Source organism: Sus scrofa, chromosome 16, assembly GCF_000003025.6.
Source record: "Sus scrofa isolate TJ Tabasco breed Duroc chromosome 16, Sscrofa11.1, whole genome shotgun sequence".
Taxonomy (NCBI): domain Eukaryota; kingdom Metazoa; phylum Chordata; class Mammalia; order Artiodactyla; family Suidae; genus Sus; species Sus scrofa.
Genome location: NC_010458.4, coordinates 29,472,301 through 29,494,780, shown reverse-complemented (window position 1 = coordinate 29,494,780; position 22,480 = coordinate 29,472,301). Strand labels below are relative to the sequence as shown.

Here is a 22,480-nt window from a genome sequence, read left to right as displayed (position 1 = left end):
CTTTTCATTGTGACGGGTTTTTTGGTTGATGTTTTTGCTTGTTTCTTTGTTTTTTTCTATCACAGCCATACTTTCTAGCATAAGACGCTTCAGTAAAGAAATAATTGTATTTTTTAAGTTACGGAGTAAGCTTCATACCTTGGTGTACCTTATTATTAAGGTCAGGGCCATGCGTATGATTCCCTCAGGGAGTGAGCATTCCTCAAACATATAGACGATACTCATAACGCAGCCCAGACATATTGCTAAAAAAGCTCATTATAACAGCTGCCATAAAGAATCTGAATGGAAGAGTTCCCGTCGTGGCTCAGTGGTTAGTGAATCCGACTAGGAACCATAAGATTTCAGGTTCGATCCCTGGCCTTGCTCAGTGGGTTAAGGATCCGGCATTCTGGCATTGCCATGGGCTGTGGTGTAGGTCCCAGACGCGGCTCAGATCCCACGTTGCTGTAGTTGTGGCGTAGGCTGGCGGCTACAGCTCTGATTAGACCCCTAGCCTGGAACCTCCATATGCCTTGGGTGCGGCCCTAGAAAAGGCAAAAAGACAAAAAAAAAAAAATCTGAATGGAGAGTAGAGCTATTAATAACTGTGTGTTTTATTTAAGTCAGTGGGTTATAGGGACCTTTGATTGATGGAGGTGAAGCTCTAAAAGTCTTGTTTTACTAATGGAGAGGTATTAATAACTTAACTAAACATGTTCTCTCGAAGAAAATGTTCTATAAAGAAATGCGATTGATGGAGAAGAGCTTTTAAAATTTTGCTTAACTTCTAGACTCACTTGATTTTTTCCATTTTACAGACTTGTGGTTGCCAGAGTGGAGAGGGAGGGAGTGAAATGGACTGGGAGTTTGGGATTGGTAAATGCAAACAATTACATTTAAAATGGATAAGCAATGAGGTCCTACTCTATAGCACTGGAAACTATATCCAGTCTCTTGTGGTAGAACATGATGGAAGATAGTATGAGAAGAAGAATATATAGATATGTATGACTGGGTTACTATGCTGTACAGCAGAAGTTGGCACAACACTGTAAATCAACTATACTTTAATTAAAAAAAAAAAAACTACACACCCTCAAAGCAAGCAGATTTCATGGGAAAAGGGAGAGCTTTTAAATATAAATGTTTCTTTTTTACATCTTTTTCTATCAAATATTTGCTACAATTTACAGTTTTAATCAGATAGTATTCTCCTAGAAGTAAAAGTTCCACAGAAACAGAGAAAATGAGTGGATTCCTTCAGTTAATAACAATAATATGAAATTATCTTTGCAGTGATAGAATCAAGGCAGTTCCATTGGTGCACCTGAATATGGCACACATCATAGAAAAAGAGTTTTTCATACAAACAAAGATCAGTTCAGTTGTTTGCAAAATGTACTTTCAATTATTTTCTAAAACAAAAGGTGAGAAAACAGTGGAGAGAAGAATTTGTATAGTTCAAATAGAAGAATATTGATGAAAAGATTCCCTATTTTATTATTTTCGCTTGAAAACCCTTATTTTCTTTGCAGTTTCCCACACTGTATTTTTTATGTCATTTTACATGTGAAACTGTTACCTTCGTAACAACCAGTTCTGTCATCTTAATGACATATCTGTCTTCTTTTAACTCATGTGGTACCTTGAGTACCTTGAATGTTTTATCTTTTATCTTTATGTGATTTTTGTATAGAAGTATTTTGAATAGTAAAAAGCATACTTTAATACATGTAATCTCAAGCTATTTGCTTAAGAGAGCATTCTAAGAGGCTACTCCACAGCTTGTGGCAATGCTGAATCCTTAACCCACTGAGCAAGGCCAGGGATTGAACTTGCATCCTCATGGAGACTACGTCGGGTTCTTAACCCACTAAGCCACAGTGGGAACCCCTGCATTCCAGTAGTTTTTTGTTTGTTTGGGTTTTTGGGATTTTTTTTTTTTTTTTTTTTTTTTTTTGCTTTTTAGGGCCGCACCCATGGCATATAGAGGTTCCCAGGCTAGGGGTCGAATCAGAGCTACAGCTGGCGACTTATGCCATGCCACAGCCACAGCAACACCAGATCCAAGTCACGTCTTCAACCTACACCACAGCTCATAGCAACGTTGGATCCATAACCCACTGAGGGAGGCCAGGGATCGAACCTGCATCCTCACAGATGCTAGTCAGATTCGTTCTCACTGAGCCATGACAGGAACTCCAGGAACTCCTGCATTCTATTAGCTTTAAGCATCCACTTCCCAATAGGAGTAAAACTGGGCTTTGTGAGCACTTTTTTTCCACTACTAAAGCTCCATCTTTCTTCCATTTTTTCCTTCCTTCTCTCCTTTCTGTTTTCCTCCCTCTCATCCATTCATCCATGCAGGCACACTTAATGATCACTTAATATGTGCTGAGCTTACTGTAGCCTCCCAACTGCCATCTCAGCTCTTCAGTACCAGTTAGAATTGACCACAAATGACCACTGTGCATTATTGGGCTTGGATGACGTTGCACCAAGTACCATATGAAACATCCTTCAAATTTAAATAACAACTTGTTATTGTTGTTATATTCACTTTCTGGTTCTTTCTGCTGATTTTTAAATATTTTACCATCCTCCATGGAATCCCACTATTAGAGATACTTCTCTGTTCTTCTGAACTCACAACATATTATTGAGAATGAAACATCTTCTTTACCATGGTGGACCCAAAATTGTGTGCCCTCTGCATCAGCTCATATTTTTTAACTATCCTGGAATAATATCAGGTTATTTTATGAAATAAGATTGGGGAAAATTTTTTCCCAGTCTCGGAATCTAGGACTTTATATTCCCAAAGCAGGAATTCCAGATCTCTGAATATCACTGAATACTTCTGAATCTTTTTGCCCTCTTCCCACTTCTTAGCAGAAATGACTTCGTTTCCTATGTCCCTTAAACAAGATCACAAATTCAGGTCCAACCCTTTTCTTTGGGGGCTCTTTAGAAAAGATATATATGAGAAATGGCATCATGGTAAAATTTAGATTCCCATTGTTTATTCTGTCCCATATCTGAATTTCAGGGTTAAAAATAGTTGGTCCCAGAGTTTCTGTTGTGGCTCAGCAGGTTAAGGACTCAATGTTGTCTCTGTGAGGATGTCGGCTCCATCCCTGGCCTGGCCGAATGGGTTAATGAACTGCTATAAACTGTGGCATAGGCCCCATGTGTGGCTTGGATCTGGTGTTATCTGGCTGTGGCTCAGGCCAGCAGCTACAGCTCCAATTCGACCCCTGGCCCCGGAAACTTCCATATGCTGCAGGTGCAGCCATAAAAAGAAAAAAAAAAAAGAGAGAGATTGGTCCCATATCCCTATGTTGGCTCATAACGATGGCACTATGCCTAATCTGGGCTAGAATCCACAGAATGAAATCAAACATATAAATCTCCTAATTTAGAATTGACCTGATCCCAGAAATAAAACAAACGATTCAGGAAAAGGAAAATATGGCCTCTGTCCATATTTCCAGGAGGTTTCGGAAAGAGTGATTTTTCTGATGCAACCCAGAAACTTTGATTTAAATAATTACAGATTATAGTTAGAGTCTCCTTTGAGTAATGTGAACAACAGTAAGTCTCTTTGCTTTAATGTGAACAATGTTAAGAAAAAACATCAAAATCCTGCTGGCACTTTGTTGGCAGCTGCGCCCTGTCCTGACAAAACTCCTATAAGTAGGTACATGTTCAACACAAATGTACCACAGAAGCAGTAATGTATTGGCTAATAGGAAGTGATGTGGGAGTTCCCATCGTGGTGCAGTGGTTAACGAATCCAACTAGGAACCATAAGGTTATGGGTTCGATCCCTAGCCTTGCTCAGTGTGTTAAGGATCCGGCGTTGCTGTGAGCTGTGGTGTAGGTCACAGATGCGGCTCGGATCCCACGTTGCTGTGGCTCTGGCGTAGGCTGGCGGCTACAGCTCTGATTCGACCCCTAGCCTGGGAACCTCCACATGCCACAGGTGCAGCCCTAGAAAAAGGCAAAAAGACAAAAAAAAAAGGGAAGTGATGTGGCTTCCTTCATAAAAACAGATAAAAAAGAGACTAAAAATCTTCCATATTTTAGTTCTAATTTTACATAAAGCATAAGAAAAGAAAGGGAAATTATAAAAGGTAAACTTGTATATATTTAGTTTACATTTACTGAGTCTGTAATACATGGCCGTGCCATTCTACATGCTGGTAATACAACATCAAAACGCAAAAATAAAACACAATCCCTGGCTTTGAAGAAGCAGAAAAATTGTTAGAATTTAATATTTTTGGTACTTAAATTTAAATTGTAGTGTAATGCTATGCATAGATTTTAATTTCAGCACATGTTTTTCTTCCTGTTATGATTAATATCTCTCTTAATATTTGTTTACTCTTGCCATCTTTAGGAAATAGTCAACTTCAACTGCCGAAAACTAGTGGCTACAATGCCTCTTTTTGCTAACGCGGATCCTAATTTCGTGACTGCCATGCTGAGCAAATTGAGATTTGAGGTGTTTCAACCTGGAGATTACATCATACGAGAAGGAGCTGTGGGTAAAAAAATGTATTTCATTCAACATGGCGTTGCTGGTGTCATCACAAAATCCAGTAAAGAAATGAAGCTGACAGATGGCTCTTACTTTGGAGGTTAGTAAAAAAGAAAATGCAACTGAGGTGAAATCTCATTTTCTTGCAGTATGTATCTTGATCAGAATTTTGGAGATGTCAGAATGTTGATTTGTTTGTTCTGCATACATACTTGTATGTGAGTTTTGATAAAACTGTCTATAGTGGGATGTTTTCACATTTCAGAGTCACATGTTCAGGGTATACGCATTTACCTCTGTAATAGTTAGACTATTGTTTCATCCTCTTGAACTGAAACCAAGGAACAATGGCTTAGACCGGTGGAAAGTACGTTTTTCTCTCACACAAAAGTCCCCGGAAGGTTAGATGGCTCTCCCCGAGACAATATTTAGGCACCCAGATTTCATTGATTTTGTTGGTTTGCCATCTTCTACAGTGTGCTCCTCATTTATACAAAAGGAATTAGTTCTTCTCCACACTATGGGCCACAAGAGTGGGGTGGAAGGGACAGAGGAAGTGAAGATTGAGCAGCTTCTTTTTAGATGTGTGTCTAGAATGACCAATCTCACTGCAATTCACATCTGATTGGTCAGAATTTATCTACGATAGTACCTCTAGGTATAAGGAAGGCTAGGAAATGTAGCTTCTAGTTGAGTGGTGTATTAGTCAGGATTTTCTAGAGAAACAGAACCAATGGGATATATATACATAAAAGGATATTTATTATGAGAAATGGACTCATGTGAATATGGAAGCTGATACATGTTATGATCTGCCATCTGAAACTGAGGAACAGGAAAGCTGGTTGTCTAATTCATTCTAATTCCAATAGCCTGACAACCAGTAGTATAGATCCAGTCCGAGGCAAAAGCTGAGATAAGATATTTTCTCTAGCAATGAGACAGGAAAAAAATTGGGTGAATTTCTCCTCCTTCCCTTTTATTCTATTCAGGCCCCCCTTAGATTGGAGGATGCTACCTTGGGGAGAGCAATCTGCTTTACTGAATCCCCTGATTCAAATGCTGATCTATTCTAGGGACAGCCTCACAGACATTTCCCAAAATAATGTTTCTTCTGAGTAACCCAATGCCAGTCAAGTTGACATATAAAATTAACCATCACGTGTGGCAGTTTGGGAGTTCCCACTGTGGCTCAGAGGTAGCGAAACCGACTAGTATCCATAAAGATGTGGGTATCCGTGACTAGTATCCATGAGGATTCCTGGCCCTGCTCAGTGGATTAAGGGTTTGGCGTTGCCTCCAGTTGTGGTGTAGGTGTCGGATGTGGCTTGGATCCTGTGTTGCTGTGGCTGTGGCACAGGCTGTCAACTCCAATTGGACCCCTAGCCTGGAAACTTCCATAGGCCCGGGGTGTGGCCCTAAAAAAGGGGGAAAAAAAAAGTGGCAATTTGCCTTGTTAAAAATTCTGACAATTTGAATTGTTTCCAACTTTTTATCTGTAATAAGATATATATTTGTATGTGTGCAAATGTACAAAACTTGCCTATGAGTTGAATTACTGGGTCAAAGACTGCATATATTTAAATTGAAATAAACATCAAATTATTTCTTTGATAGATTTCCCATTTCTACATTGGCTTTACCCACTGATTTTTACTTTTGTCCTCTTAATAAGGAAAATTGTTCTTCTCCTTACTGTTTAGTTTCCACTATTAATAGTGGTATTGAGGTGTTTCTTCATAGATATGGATCACTTGCATTTTATTTTTCTGTTTTTATTCTTTGCATATTTTTTGTGTTATCTTTTTAAAACCAATTTGTAGAAACATTCCTTTTGTATTTTTGATATGCTATAACTATTTTCTCCAAAATTGTCTTTGTTTTTAACTTTCTAATTTTTCTTTCATCTTTCTGATCTTCATTATTGTTGATTTGATTTGAATCTATCTCTCCTTTCCTTTAAGGTATTGAGGGTTTGTGTTTCTTAAGTGGTTTTTGTATGCTGTAAAATTATGAAAATGTTTTCCATATTTACTTCTGCTTTATTTAGTTTCATTACATGTTTATTACTATTTTAACTTGTTAGAACAAGTTAGAACAAGTGGAGGGGAACAACTATTCATATTTCTTAGTGCCGATTCTGTTATAACATTAAAGACAATGATTAATGCTATGGTGTCAGGCCTTGGCAAGCTTAATAGTTAAATATTCTTCAACAGTAGGAAACTAAAATGTTTTCTTTAGAAAAAAGCAGAAGGTCTGCCTTCGCATATCTGCAGCTTTATCCTACAAGAGGAATTCACGTGACTCTCTTTTTCTTCCCATGAGTGAGGTTTTCGATAAATGATTCTTATTATTTTATATTCATTCTTCAGTCTTTATAATAGGACTTCTGTTTAGAAGGTGTCCTCAGTCAAAATCAGTATCTCCCGACTGTGTCTCCATAGTATTTCTCATAGCTTTCCAGAGCCCTAGTCTCATTCTTCCTCACACTAAAATTAACACTATAGTTAGTTACCTGTTTTTCTTCTAATATTAGATAGCAAATGGTCTGTGTATCAGCATCACCAAAGAAGCTGTTTAAACTCAGGCCCCACCCATCAGAGATTCTGGTACTTACCTAAGTATATACAGGATATATCATAGTACCCTCTATATACTTATATGCATCTTATTCCCCCACCTCCTTCACTGAGTTTTTTCATACATTTTAATACATTTATATTCCATTCTACATTCCATCCTGAGAACTCATGAATGTACTTTGTATGATTCCCGTTGTTTTGTATTCCCTAATTTTATTTTATGGCTCTGAGTGTTGATGAATGTTCCCTGTGAACTTGAGGAGAATATATATTCTATTATTATTCTATTATTGGATGGAGTGTTTTATAAATGTCAATTAAATCAAGTTGATTGATGATGCTGTTCAAGCCAACTACACTCTTGCTGATTTTAGCCAGTTTGACCTATTAATTAGTAAAAGAAGGGTGTTGAAGTCTCCAATTACAATAGTGAATTTATCTATTTCTCTTGCAGCTCCATCAAATTTTTCCTCATGTGTTTTGGCATTCTGCTGTTGGGTGCATACATGTTTAAGATTGTTACATCTTCTTGGAATATTAACCTTTTATTATTATATAATACCTTGCTTTATCTCTGATAATATTTCTTATCCTGAAATAGACTTCATCTGAACTAATATAGAGACTTCATCTTTCTTTTGGTTGGTATTAGAATAATGTATCTTTTTATAACCATTTACTTTTTTAAAATTTTTTTTTGAAAAATTACCAACTTGGGAGTTCCCATCGTGGCACAGTGGTTAACAAATCCAACTAGGAACCATGAGGTTTTGGGTTTGATCCCTGGCCTTGCTCATTGGGTTGGGGATCCAGCATTGCCGTGAGCTGTGGTGTAGGTTGCAGATGTGGCATTGCTGTGGCTGTGGCGTAGGCCGGTGGCTACAACACTGATTAGACCCCAAGCCTGGGAACCTCCATATGCCACACAGGGTAGCCCTAAAAAGACAAAAAAAAAAAAAAAAAAAAAAAAAAAGAACAGAAAATTTGCCAACTTAACCCTCTGGTTACTTCAAGTGATTTAATTACCTTAGCGTATTTCCAATTCTTCCCTCCTGTCTTTTGGAGCCTTGCTCTCATTCATTTCATTTATCCATATGCTATAATCACCCCATATGTTGTCACTATTATAACTCTAAATAACCAATTTTAATAAATACTTGTTATTTTTGTGCTCTTTTCAAAGAAAGAGTTTTTATTTTTGCTTTTTATTTCACTGATTTCTATTTTTTTTCTGTATAAAATCTGTTGTTTCATTTTATTTTAGTTTTAGTTTTTTTTTTTTAGCTTCTTGAGTTTAAAAATTAGGATATTTGGGAACTTCCATATGCTGCAGCTGAGGCCCTAAAAAGAAAAAAAAAAAAGTAAAATTTTTTTTAAAGAAAAGTATAATTTTACAGAAGAAATTATCACAACCTTGTAAATCAACTTTACTTCAATAAAATTTCAAAATAATTTTTAAAAATTGATATATTTTGGTTATGGCTTTATTCACCTGGAATCTCCTTGAGTGAAATCCTTATTCATCTTAGGTCCTTTTGGACTGTCAGTACAGTACTTTGAAAAGCAGTAGGTGCTAAGTAAATATCTATCTAATAAAAAAATTAAAAAATTAGTGTATTTCTTTACAACCACTTTTTATCTTTAATGACTGTAATTTCTAGTACTACACATATATGCTATACTAATCTGGTTAAATTACACTGCATTTTTAATATAATAATTCAATATCAATTTTTTAAAATAGATTGCACTTTCCATCTAGATTCATTGTATAGTACATGAGTTATCTTTTATTTAAATTCTTTTTAAAAATTGTAAATGGAAACATTTGAGGGTGGAATGGGGGAGAGAAAGGAAGCATATATAATATGTTTGAATAAGAGAATTATGTAATATCAAAGATGTTAGATAAGTTGTATTGATAATAAGTGATGGGTAATATGATGAAATTAAATGAGATTTATTTTAAAAGAGGAATGAGATTGTCTTCAGTTACTAAACGTAGTTATAAATATCAAAATGTAATTCTATATTAAATATATTTTGCTCTATTCTTCCTCTAAAATTCTTAAGACATAAATGATCAGTTGTAAATTTAGCTTCATAAAATTACCAATGACGTTATCCCCCATTTCAGCCATTTAACAAATATTTCCCCTATTGTTTATTCCTATTGGTCAAATATCTACTTATTCAGCCCAACTCACTTCAATAAGAAATTCTGTAAAATAATAATTTATTTGGGTTCAGTGCTTTTAGAGTCATTCATATTTTCACTACAGTGACCAGAATTGGCTATTAGTGGACCTGTCCTTTGATAGACAGTTTATGGAAAAAAATAGATCTGTATTACTTTTAATTCTTGTATACATACAGTTGATATGTATTCAATTTTTAAACATCTAAGAAGATAAAGAAAGGCTGTTAGAATTTAATAATAATAAGTTTTACTTATTTAGCAAGTAGGGTTTATAATTTTTACATCTTTAAGTACCTAATATGAAATTTTGAAATTTGCAGAGCATACTTTTGTAGTATACTAATTTTACATTTGTATAAGCTGAGCATAAGCTGAAAGTACTGTTAATCAGAAGAGTCAGGAATCAACTAAGGAGTGTTCTTTCCATTCTTCTAAAGTTCCTGAATTAAGTAAGCATAACCAGTACACAAAATACACTCCAACTAACTAGCAAGCAAAACAGATAAGGAGACATTCAAAGAAAGATCAAATTCAGAGCTTTATGTTCTTTGCCTGACTTCCTAACTTGATTTATTTTTCCAAAAATATAGCTCTGTTTCTAGATATATATATCCAGAGAGGTGTGTATATATGTGTATATGTGTATATATATGTGTGTGTGTATGTGTATATGGTACATCACATATATGCATATATTCATGTACATCACACACATGGATGTATGTGTATATATTAACCCAGAGGGTTTTTTTTTTTCTTTTTTATGTGGGGGTGGGAGAGAGAATGTGTTAGATTAACTCATATATCGTGGTATTCAGTCTTCTCACCAAGAGTCCCAAGTAATGTTCTAGGAGACAGAGTGGAAGAAAATGAACATAGAGTAAGTAAGTGCCTTTTGTCTATTAGGCATGTTTAAAGGTCCTAGGATTCAGCATTAAACAAAATAAACAAAATTATCCACAATCATGGAGCTTATATTTTACTAAATGCTTATATTTTAGAAACAAATATTTAATAAAGAAACCTAGAAATTACAAAAATATAAACCACACATTATCAGGTGGTTTTAATACTTCCTAGAAAATTCAAGCAGAAAAAAAAAATGGTTAAGGAACACCTCCAGCCAGGTAGGGATCAGCCTTCAGGCATATAGTATTACCTAGGAGTCTTAGGCTTTCTATTGAGAGTGATAGAGAGTGGGGATTAAAACAAACAAACAAAAAAAAACTAATAAGATTGTTCCTCATGGCTCCGGCCAGGTGGACAGTGAGGCAGTGAGTTTGGATGCTCCTTGGTCTTGCTTGTAGGAAAAGGATTTTCTCCTCTCCTTCTTGACTCCTCCTATGAGGAAAGTTTTTATAATTCTCTTTTTACCTATGAGGGAAATGAGTCTCAGAGAACTTAAAAAAGGTGGCAAAGGTCATGTGCCTGAAAAGAGTCAAAGCCAGGTTTCAAACTTAGCTGTGAATCTGAACCCAAAAACCCATCTCCACCATACTTCACTGCTCCTCAAGATAGAGCATGATGATCCCCTAGGATGTATGCTTTAAACTTTAGTACCCCTTAGCTTCTCTTCAAAGCTATCCATGGCCCTTTTATTCATGCATTTGTTAAACCATTTTGTAATCATCTATTTTTGTTATGTTCTACCTGATCCTCCTATTAATCATTATCATTAATATATTATCCACTAAGATAAAATGCCATTAATATACTTCGTTAAAAGTTCAAATAATGTATCTTTTGTATTCAGTAGTTCACTATTTTAAAGAAAAGCTTTTTTTCTCTAATACAATGTTTCATTATTATTTCTATCCACTCACCTCTTAATGGTTATGTTTCCATGACAAAGTGTTCTAAGTGATTTAATCCCTCAACTTTGCTTCTTTCAAAACGTTTGTCCCATAAATTCTTCTTACATCTTAGAGGTATAAAGTAAAGCTACCATAAAGAAAATAATTTCCCTGTTTGTAGCCATTATAAATCATTTGGTATTAAATGCTGCTTAATCATGTTTAACATTTTGCCAGCCTCAAGGAGACTGCCAGATACTTTATATGGTTAAAGTGCATATTTAGAATTTTTATGCCCAAAATGCATTTGGTCAGATTATGATGATCATCTGGCATTTTTAAATTTAGAGCCACAGGTTTGCAAAGCCACACAGGCAATTGCTGTCATAATGACTTATTTATTATTTATAAAAGGATTGAAGCATCTGCCAATCTGTAGTTTACAGTTTACTTGACCTCTAGTCTTTTGTACATTTCTGAAAGCTGATACTGGTTTTTTAGAAAATGTGAGGAATCTGTTCATAACAAAGTTACAACTTAATTAGTTCAATTCTCTCATTATATTGTATGAGGAAGAGGAGGCAGCAGCAGAGAAAAATAATGAATCTTCTCAAAGATGTTTTTGTTTGTTTTCTTTTGCTGCCTTATTTATTCTCACCTTAGGCCAGGCTAATTAAATACTTGTTTCAATACTGATAAGACAACTCCATTGCATCTTTTTGCAGGTCTTATCCCACCTAGAAACCCATATAATGTACAACCCTGGGATGATCCTTTGCTAAATCATTGGGGTGAGAGAGGTGTTAACCCCCATCTACATCTTCACCTTGTAGTTGTGTGGTTCTTTAGTGTCATGTATAAATGCTTCAATGCATCATAAAGGATTAAGTCCCAATATCAGAGACACTTGTGAAAAATCAGGATGAACATTAAGAAGACATTTCACTTTGAAGTTACTCCTTTCCCTGTTTAATAAAGTAGAGAAGGAGGAAGAGGTGAAAGAAAAGGAAAAGGAGAAAATGAAAAAGTCCTTATTACAGTTCTGGATCCTCTTGTATTCCTATGACTGTTCACAAGGCGTTGCTTTTTATAATTAGAAAGGCCAGGCCATATCTTGAATTTACTAAAATAAAAGCTCCATAAGGCAAGTGTACTTTCTAATCATCTGTAATTCTAATTCATGCCCATAATCTCTAAAACGTGCCACTACCTAGTTCCTAAATTTCAACATCCATCAAAAATTGAGGGAAATGATTTTAGTTAAAAGTATGGGGTTCTGTTGCAAGCTAAAACAAATGTAGCAGGTGATGATTCACTTTAGAATATAGAAGTGTTTTGATATTTTTGAATGTTCTTTCCCCTTGTTTTGAAGACATAAATTGTGAGATCTTGGTGACCAATACACTTCAGTATTCACATTTTACTTGTGTTATTCAAATGCTAACCTTTGTAATAATAAACTCTGTGTATGCTATTAAGGGAATGCCTGGTAATAAAGAACAGACGGAAGATTTGGGTTTTTTATCTTGTATTATAGTTTAGAGGGTAGAAAGAAGAAGGGCTTTCTATCAAACATAGCTTGAGGAGACATTTTTTTAAGCAGGATATACATCAGCAATAAGGAGGGTCTAAGAAAAAAGTATCTCCTGGATTGATGTTTTCCTTAGGGGTTCTCCTTAAAGTTAATCTGCATTAGTGATTTGAGAATAACCAATGGGGCTCTTATTTTGAAGACCAACTTTTCCCATTCATGCCTGTATACCAGAATTCCAGAAGAGGAGGCTCCAGCCCTGTGCACTTTGTGCTTTCATCCATTTGCGGCTATTCCTCTTTCAAGAAGGTTCAGCTAAATTATGTCCTTTGCCGTTTGTACGAAAAAGAATAATATCCAAACTCTAACAAAAATCTCCATTGCCCTGTACAATCTTGCCCAATCTTTTTTCCTAATTTCAATGCATATCTTTCCCTCCAGGCACCCTTAGACCAACCTCCCAAGACTACTAGTTCTTATATAAGCAAAGAGCAAAGGTTGCCTTTGCAAAAATTTGATTTAAAACAAAATAAAACAAAAACCCAACCCTCCCCACTCTTTAGCCTGACACTTTGCTTCCTATATTTCTTAAGACACCACTCAAACGTTATTTTTTAATCTCCTCCCAGGCAGATGGTTTTTTCTTTGTGCTTTCATAGCACTTGAACCTTACCTATTACTAAACTGGTTTCATTATTATTTTATATGGCAATCTTACATATTAGATTATGAATTTTCTGATATTTTCTAATTCAAAGTGTAGCTTTGACACTACAGTTTTTATCCAAAACAAAAACCAATGAACAATGCTTAAATTATCACACAAACTCAAGGAGAACTTGTACCAATGGATGAAAGGATAAATGGATGGATGGATGGATGAATATATTTTTCTTTGTTTCTACTCTTTATCTCTTCCGTTTTCTCACCAGCTCTAAAATAAGAAAAGTAGTCAAGCATTCCATTCACTTTGGTATTTATACTGTGTTAAACTCATTATCTTTATTGAGTTTATTGAGTTTCCTTTATTGAAAAGGCAACCAATACAAATAATAGTGATAAATTATAAACTAAACTAAATGAAACACAAGGCATTACCTATTTCTGAGAAATTCAGTTAATATTTAAATTACCTTCTATTTAATTTCAGATGAATCACACTATATTAGAGATCAGATAATATGGTTCTAGAATTTAAAATAATAGAATCTAGAGCAATGCCATCCAGTAGAACTTTCTACAGAGATGGAAATATTCTCTACTTAATACTGTTCAAAAAGTAGCCACTAGCTGTATGCAGCTATCAAGCATTTGATGCTAGTGTGACTGAGGAATTGCTTGTTTACTTTTACTCCATTGCAATTAATTTAGATTAAATATAAATAGCTACATGTGGCTATTTGGATAAAACAGTTCTAGATTGCTGCTTTACAAGGCAATTGTATCTAGAAGAGTATAGAGTGATGTTATCTCTCCTCTATTCTTACCTTCTCAGAAATGTTGAAGTCTTCAAAAAAAAAAATTCTTTATTTCATGTTAATCCTCAAATATGCCTAAGGGTTAATTTAATCTCATAAGTAGAGCAAAGGATATTTTTGCTGATGTTTTCCTTCCTTTCTTCCTTCCTTCAGTCCTTCCTTTTTTTCCTGCCACATATAGAATATTGAAAATCTTCAGTATTCCAGGAAAAATTCTAAATATTTGTCACATAGTAGCAAATAAGATAAAACCCTAGAATTCATGGATACTATATGCTACTGGGGAGATTTCCAATAAGCAAAAAATAAATGAGTATATGAAATAATTTCAAGTAGTAGATGTCATGAAGAAAATGATAAAGCAAGGTGATGAAAGAACAGTTGGGTGAGACCTTAATAAAAAGAGACAGCTAGCCATATAAATATCAGAGGGAAAATCCTAGGGAATAGCACACAGATTTCCTAAAATGGGAACCAAGATGATAAATTACAGGAACAAAAGAATGCTAGTATTGATAGAGCAAAGAAAGAGATTGAAAGAATTGTAGAAGCTGAGTTCCAAGTTGTGTCCAGAAAAGGAACTGATGGGCATGCACAGAACATGATGTAAGTCATCTTAGTGGTAGCCCAAGAACTCTGACTTAGTTCATGAGGGAAGGTGGTAAATACTGGGGGGAAAAAAAAGAAATGGGCATCGTTATGGGATTTTTAAAAAAATTGTTGGAGTTAGAGAAGTAGAATAAATTGAGCTAGAAATCCAAGAAGTGTTGATCTGAGGGCAGTTTAGAAGTTAATTAAGCTATTGATGATAAAGTCCACTGATATGACCATAAAAATCATGGCTAAATAGAAATTTAGAAATAAAATATTTTTAAAAAGTGTATTATCAAAGAACACTAAAGTCGATATATTGGAGGAAGTATCTCCAAGCATTCTGATGTACACAGTGATGATATGCTTTATTTTAAATTTTTTATTGTACTTGATTTACAGTGTTCTGTCAATTTCTGCTATACAGCAAAGTCATCCAGGTGTGTGTGTGTGTGTGTGTGTATATATACTCCTTTTTCTTCACATTATTCTACATCATATTCCATCACAAGTGCTCAGATATAGTTCCCTGGGCAGAATTTCATTGCTTATCTTCTCCAAATGCAATAGTTTATATCTATCTACTAACCCCAAACTCCAAATCCCTCCCACGTCCTTCCCCTCCTCTTGGCAACCACAAGTCTGTTATCCATATCCATGAGTTTGTTTCTTTTCTGTAGATAGGTTCATTTGTGCCACATATTAGATTCCAGATATAAGTGATATCATATGGTATTTGTCTTTCTCTTTCTGACTTACTTCACTTAGTATGAGAATCTCTAGTTCCATCCATGTTGCTACAACTGGCATTATTTTGTTCTTTTTATGGCTGAGTAGTATTCCATTGTGTATATGTACTACATCTTCTTAATTCATTCATCTGTTTTGGACATTTAGGTTGTTTCCATGCTCTAAGTGTTATGAAAAGAAGGATTTCAATGAAGGCCTACTTAAACTAAATTATTCTTTTTTCTTTTCTTTCTTTCTTTTTATTATTATTTACACTCCTTTCCTTATTTTCTCTCCATCTCTAATTTTTCTTTGTGATTTCTTTGTAAGATTTATATAAAAGTTGCACAGAAACCATGGGACTAGAAATTCCTATTATACTGATCATTCTTCATTATTATTTGTACCTTCATCCTAGGGACTTAAAAAATACAACCTGAAAGTTGAGAGTTAAGTTTTATTTGAGGTGAAATTAGAACTTAAGCCCAGGAGACAGCATCTCAGGTAGCTCCAAGGAGGTGGGGGTTGGGGGCGGGAGCTAGGATATATGAGTTTTTGCAACAAAGGGAAGGTAGTAGGGAAAAAAAAGGTTTATATATCACCAGATTTACAGAAAAAGATTTATAGAAAACCAGTTTCTATGGGAAGATGTAAGGGTCTGGGCTTACTGGAATCACTGCTTTGATATGCACCTCAGCTGTTGGGCCAGTCTTTCTTTCCTGAGTTCCCTTAGGGCTCACTGGCCCACCCTTGGGAGTGGCTGTTCGCACAGGTGACATCTTTTGTTTTGTCCACTAACTGCAGCCCCAAAGAGGAAAGGGGAAATGTCAAGATATGTCATAAAGATGAAGAGTGAGATGTATGCATCCTTGAATAGATTTTACAGAAGTTTGCTGCTGGTCTCTTGAAGGTTGCTACTTGTCACAGACATCAGTCATCATTGACGGATTTTAGTGTTTTTCTAGATATGAGGAGATGCAAGAATTGGGCTCATAAAATCTTCTGCTAAAAATATCTAACTATCTGAAGAACTTTTCTTCCAGTTTTTCCAGAGCACAGAGTGAGCTTTGCTCAGGGAGTGCCACGGGTCAGCAGCTACAATGGCTCATGTTTTACTCCATGTAGAGGCTGACGGCAAGTGCGAAACTTCAGTTCACAATCCTTAGCACACTCCCTAGTATACTTTTTTTTTAATTGAATAAATATTTGTGGCATTGATTCTAATTTTGCCGTCATCTTTAATTGTATATTTTATATCATGCTTTTAATAAATGCTCTCATTTGCATTTTTTTCAATTTTTCAAACTTAAATTATAGTGTCTGCTCTTGTTTCTGCTGTAAGTTTTTAACGGAAGTCATAAATCTGAATCACATCATTAGACTTCGTATTTTGGTAATTCTTAGTGCTGAATAGAGTAGCAAGATTCCTTCTCAGTTACTTCTTTCAATGCTCCTGGTTTTGTTCTTTTATTTTACTCTTCAGCCTCACATTTAGCTTTTAGAGCCTCAGTACAACATTGCTGACTACGATCTCCTTGCCCTACTTCAGCAGATCTGCTCATCCTCTGTCACAGCTGGGCGAGATAAATGAGCTAACATTAGTAAAGTACTTTGAGTTCCTTGGATTAAAGTTGTGCCAGCTATTATTCTGTTGTGACATGTTCTTTAAGGATCATTATCATACTTCATTGTGTTTATGAAGTCTTGGAGAGAAAATGAGGGAGAAGCATATCTTTGAGTAGGCACACTTCAACAAAGTATAAAAGTACAGCAATTGCATGGAAAGAATTGAGTTCCAATTCTTATTTTCAGTATTATCTTGTTCTCACCTTTTCTGTTCTCTACCATCAACCCAGAGTAGGGTGAGGTGAAGTAAGACCATATTTCTGTGAGAATAATAACTGTTACCTCTTGAGGTATTAGGTACACATTCAGAAGCAATTAAAACTTTTTTTTATTCTCAAATTCAAATTTTTATTCTATAAAAGAGTTAACAGGTATGCATAACATGCTGGGCTCTTTCTAATAATGTAGTATTTCAGTTCAAAACTTTGTTAAGATCTTATTTGCTAAATGTCTCCAACACATAGTTTTTATGATTTTAGAAATCCACTCTTTGAACAGGTTCATTTGGAGTGATGCCCTGTGGTTAGTTTATGTGCATAATTGCTGGTGGACAGATGGCTAGGCTCTCACTGTGTCCTCATTTCAACTGTATCTCTAGCTTGCTCCTTGTCCATGCGGGCTTCTAGTTGTGCTGATAACAGAGACCTTTTATTCTGTGCCCAGGTTTTACTTACTCTTCAATTTAGACCCTCCCTTCAAGTCCAAAAGTCTGAATTGCTAAAACTATGCAACTGTGTGGTGGTATCCCCTATTGAGCTATGCACCACATGTAATTTAAAAGGTGACATCTGTGTAGCTTAAGCATATTCTATTGCTTGATTGTCCCCTCACACAGTATTGCAAATTAAATTATTAAACTCTATCTTTAGGAACAAAACTATAAGAGGATTAGGAAGCAATAGGATGTAGCAGAGTAGCAGCTAATTTTCAGAGTCAGGTACTAATTCCCTCTCTGTCAATAAGACCAAACTCAACAGAATGTCCCCAGGCAACTTGTTTAGCATTTTAGGGTTTGGGATCATCATCTGCAAAATGAGATTATTAAATAGACACTATCTGCAGCCTTCCAGGTTGATGCTTCTGTTGGAACTGGGCTTCATGGAAGTATATCCTTTTGTTTTAATAGCTTTCTGAGGATTTAAAATGTCTTCCTTATTCTAGAGTCCACAGTATCTCTGAAGGATTATCGTTGAGGATGTTTTCTAGGACGAGACCCTAACATTAAGAAAAATGGAGGCAGGTGGTAATTGTAATGATTCATGTTCTAGTGGATGAAAATTAACTACAACTCTTTTTCATGGGTAGTGAAAAAACGGAAAGTGTCAGAGGCTGGTTGTAAAGCTCTTTGAAATGTGACAGATGATATTGTTGAAGGACCTAGGTGTTAGAGTTGGATCTTGAGATGCTGTTTGTCTTTGAGCATCTCTGATCTTCTCCAAGTCCTTGTTTCCAAATCTGCAACATCAGAATAACAATCATTTCTACCTCATTATGCTTGCTTAGAGGACTAAATGATTTAACACATACAAAACGCTTAGAATGGCACCCGGAACATAATCTGTGTTTCCTATCTTAGGTAGTAACAAAAGCAACCAGGCTGGTGTTGTATAGACCAGCAGATATGCGTAAAATATTACTGAGCTATTCATGAATCAGTTCCCATATCATATGAATCAACACTGGAGAATCTAATGAACAATTTTTATATTCCCATGAGTCAGTGTTAGTCTTAATGCAGTAGCAATGAAATTTACTAGAAATCAATTTGTGGGTATGGTAGAGAGTGGGAATGTAAGGATGAAATAAATAGTCTTGAAAGCTTTTTCAAATTAGAGGTAATCTCAACTCTGAAAATCCTAATTCCCTTATTGTGTACACATTTAGGAAGTAACATTTAGGATTTCATAAAATCCAAATTCTCCAAATAACCAGAGTTTAATATATCAGGCATTGTACTAATTTCAAATATATCATAACTCCACATTAAAGTAACTTCAAAAATATATAATCTTTATCATTTTCAGTATCAATTTCCTAAATGCATTAGAAGGGAAATGGAAGAACGGACACATATTTTTCAAAAACTAAATTATTCAGAAACATTTTTGTAAAATTTAGAATTAGGAGGGATCTAATACATTATCTTATTCTCTGTGCAAATGGGAAGCCCGAGAGATGCATGGGCTACAGAGATCAGCAGTGACAGGGATGGACTGTCACTTTAGGCCACTGCTCTTCGTTCTGTAACAGGTGCATTACCTGCAAGTTGTTACAATGGTATTACTTTATTTAGAAAACAAGGATTCTAGAGTTCCCGATGTGGTGCAGTGGAAGTGAATCCTACAGTAACCATGAGGTTGCGGGTTCTATCCCTGGCCTCACTCAGTGGGTTAAGGATCTGGTGTTGCCATGAGCTGTGGTGTAGGTCGCAGATGCAGCTCAGACACTGCGTGGTTGTGGCTGTGGCTGTGGTGTAGGCTGGCAGCTGTAGTTCCAATTGGACCCCTAGCCTGGGAACCTCCATATTCCATGGGCACAACCCTAAAGAGCAAACAGAAAAAAAAGAAAGCAAGGATTGTTTCCTATTAGGTTGAATTATGAAATGCATTGCAAACACACACACATTCAATCCCTTCCTCCTAGCCTATTGCTAAATAATCTGTATGTACTAATTCTGAGCATGCTTCCCTTAAGTGTGATTGTTTCGACCTGTTACCTGTGGAGAAACTTCCCCATGGTTGCATTTACTTAGAAGGGGAGAGTGAAATTACCAGTCAGAATAGACCAGCAAAAAGATAATAAAGCAAGAAAAGTTTAGCCACTTTAAATTGATTTTCATCACCTATTTTGAAGGGATAGTAAATTTATTGAAACGTTTGAGTATCTTTAGCAAAGTTAAAATGCCAGAAGTATTTAAAAAGTTTCTTTGTCATGAGAGAAACGCATCAACAACACTCTGTGTTTTCATAGCGTGCAGCAAGTGGTTCCTTTGCTAGGATATGTATGAGTGCCCCAAAGGAAGGAATAGAAGGTTCCAAAGATGTGTCTAAATATTCTGGATGTTAGCAAGTCAATTAGCAGACACTCACACTGGACATGAATGAGAACATTAATTAAAGCCTAGTACAGATCAGACTTCTTAAAGAAAAAGCATTTGAAATCTTAATTGAATTCATTACACAATGCAATTGGTCACCTATTAATTCCTTTCGTATTTATTTATGCTCTTGTTGTAAGGACTTAATATAAGCACATGAAAAGTTCTCATTTTCTTGAAGTTCATAAGATAGTCATAATTATAAAACAACCACCAATGCTTCCTGCCTCAAAAAAATACTGGAAATATTGGTACTGAAATCATTTTTATATGAGTAATATGCATGCTTGTGCATGTATTGTTATAAGTTGGAGAAAACAGAGGATATAATATCAGAAAATAAGGATTCTTGTTTGGATTCATAAATTTTAACAGGTTATCTTTTTGAAGAAACAATATAAATAGGTAAAGGTATCATTATTGTTACCATAATAATCCAGTAAGAGAGGAACGAAAATAGTACTTGCATATCTGGTGTTCCACATCTCTCCCACTTTTCCAATCTAATTATAAAGGAAGTGATCTAGAGAAACATTGTTCCTAGCTTCTGAGGATTTGACCTGGTCTAGCTTGTTTTTTGGCTTCAGTGCCTTTAGTACCAGGGTATTCTGGTTACAACTGCATAGTTGAAAGTAAAGAAAGGACTTGAAGTAAGCCATTTCATCATTCTAGAGTCTAAGTTTTCTGATGTGACTTCATCTTGGGTTAAATTGAACACACAGGTGCCTGCTCACGTCCTCGCATTTATGTGGATACAGCTTTGCCAAGATATTGTGTTATAGATGGAGATTAATTTTCTTACTAGACATGACTTCTTTGAGCTGCAATGAGATCAGCTGTGGAAGGACAAGAGTGTTACAATAAAGAATAATATGTATTACAGGATTTCAAAATGCTTATAATCTTACATGGAAAATTTCAGGCACGCTGAATTAGGGAAAATGACTCTACTTGATCAAATACATTCTAAAAATAGCATTTTGCATCTTGGGCTTCTACTGCAGAATATATTCTTGTTTGAGAGATGGAGAAAGGAAATTTAGGCATTCCCATTGTGGCTAGGTGGTTAACGAACCCAACTAGTACCTATGGGTTTGATACCTGGCCTTGCTCAGTTGGTTAAGGATCCAATGTTGCCATGAGCTGTGGTGTAGGTCTCAGATGCAGCTCAGATCCTGAGTTGCTGTGGCTGTGGTGTAGGCTGGTGGCTATAGCTCTGATTGGACCCCTAGCCTGGAAACCTCCATATGCCACAGGTGCTGCCCTAAAAAGACAAAACAAAAACAAAAAAGAAACGAAATTTTAAAATTGAATCATAACCCCCCTTCCTTAACATGAACTTTATCCAGTAAAAGTTTGCTGTTGTCCAAAACATTAGCTCTAAAGTCCTAAACTATGCAGTTGTTTAGAAACTTAAAGTTATCTTCCGTATGTCTCCCTAAAACAACAAAGAGAGTTTATCAGAGAAGATTGGGAATGTATGGTGTCTGATATCTCAGGTATGTGAGAATCATAGAATGCAGCTGAACAAGTCCTAGGTCATTTCTGGCTTATGAAGCCCTTTTGAATCACTCATTTGCCATAATTACCATGTTTTTATGTGGATACAGGCTGATACCTTGCAGTTTTGCTGGAAGATATATATTTTTTTAGGGGGAAAAAGTCAGCATCCCTGTCATCATTAATTTGAGCATCTTTATGCCAAGCCCTTTTGTCACTAAAACTGTGCAAAGAGAAACAAGTGATAATTGGTCTTGGCTACATTTTTGGATTGTTGTCTTGAGATTTTTCTCAGAGACCATGGAAACAAATAAGAAGCAAAATATAGAAACCTTTAATAACTGAAAACTGAAAAGAATCAGTAAAAAATGTTTTGGAGGAATTTCCTTCCTAATGAAATTTAGTATTTTTAAAATGTTTAAGTCTACAGAAGTTGAGGAATACCTAAGAAAAATACCCGATTCTCACTGGCTTCTGAATGAGAAGTCTATAATAATATAAGACAAGTGAAAATGAGAAAAACAAATGGCATCAGCAGATGTGAAATTTCATTTCCAGCCCAGAGGATAACATTTTAGAAAGATAGCTTGGATTTAATGTTCAGTTCTTTGCATTTGTTTTGTGTTCATTGGCCAACTTGTGCTTGAACCAAATACCTGAGGGCCTGAAAGGAGCCCAGGAGAGGGAAGAGGTGGAACCCCACGGGAAAGAGAGAAGTGATTATTTTTAAAAAGAGATGACCCTCAGGGGCTTGACTCTGCTAGTGACTCTGAAGGAGTGGATTTGCCTTCACTCAAAAGAGCCCCATCAGTCACGGTAATG

The 22,480-nt window shown here is 35.7% G+C and overlaps 1 protein-coding gene across 2 annotated transcripts in view; it reads left to right on the top strand.

Moving 5' to 3' along the window:
• Positions 1-22,480, top strand: part of HCN1 (hyperpolarization activated cyclic nucleotide gated potassium channel 1) — a 369,562-nt gene that overhangs the window by 314,075 nt on the left and 33,007 nt on the right. For both annotated transcript variants that reach the window (XM_021077110.1, XM_021077111.1), the window contains exon 6: positions 4,388-4,628. In XM_021077110.1, coding sequence (XP_020932769.1) covers positions 4,388-4,628 — 241 coding nt within the window. The remainder of the gene's footprint in view (positions 1-4,387; positions 4,629-22,480) is intronic.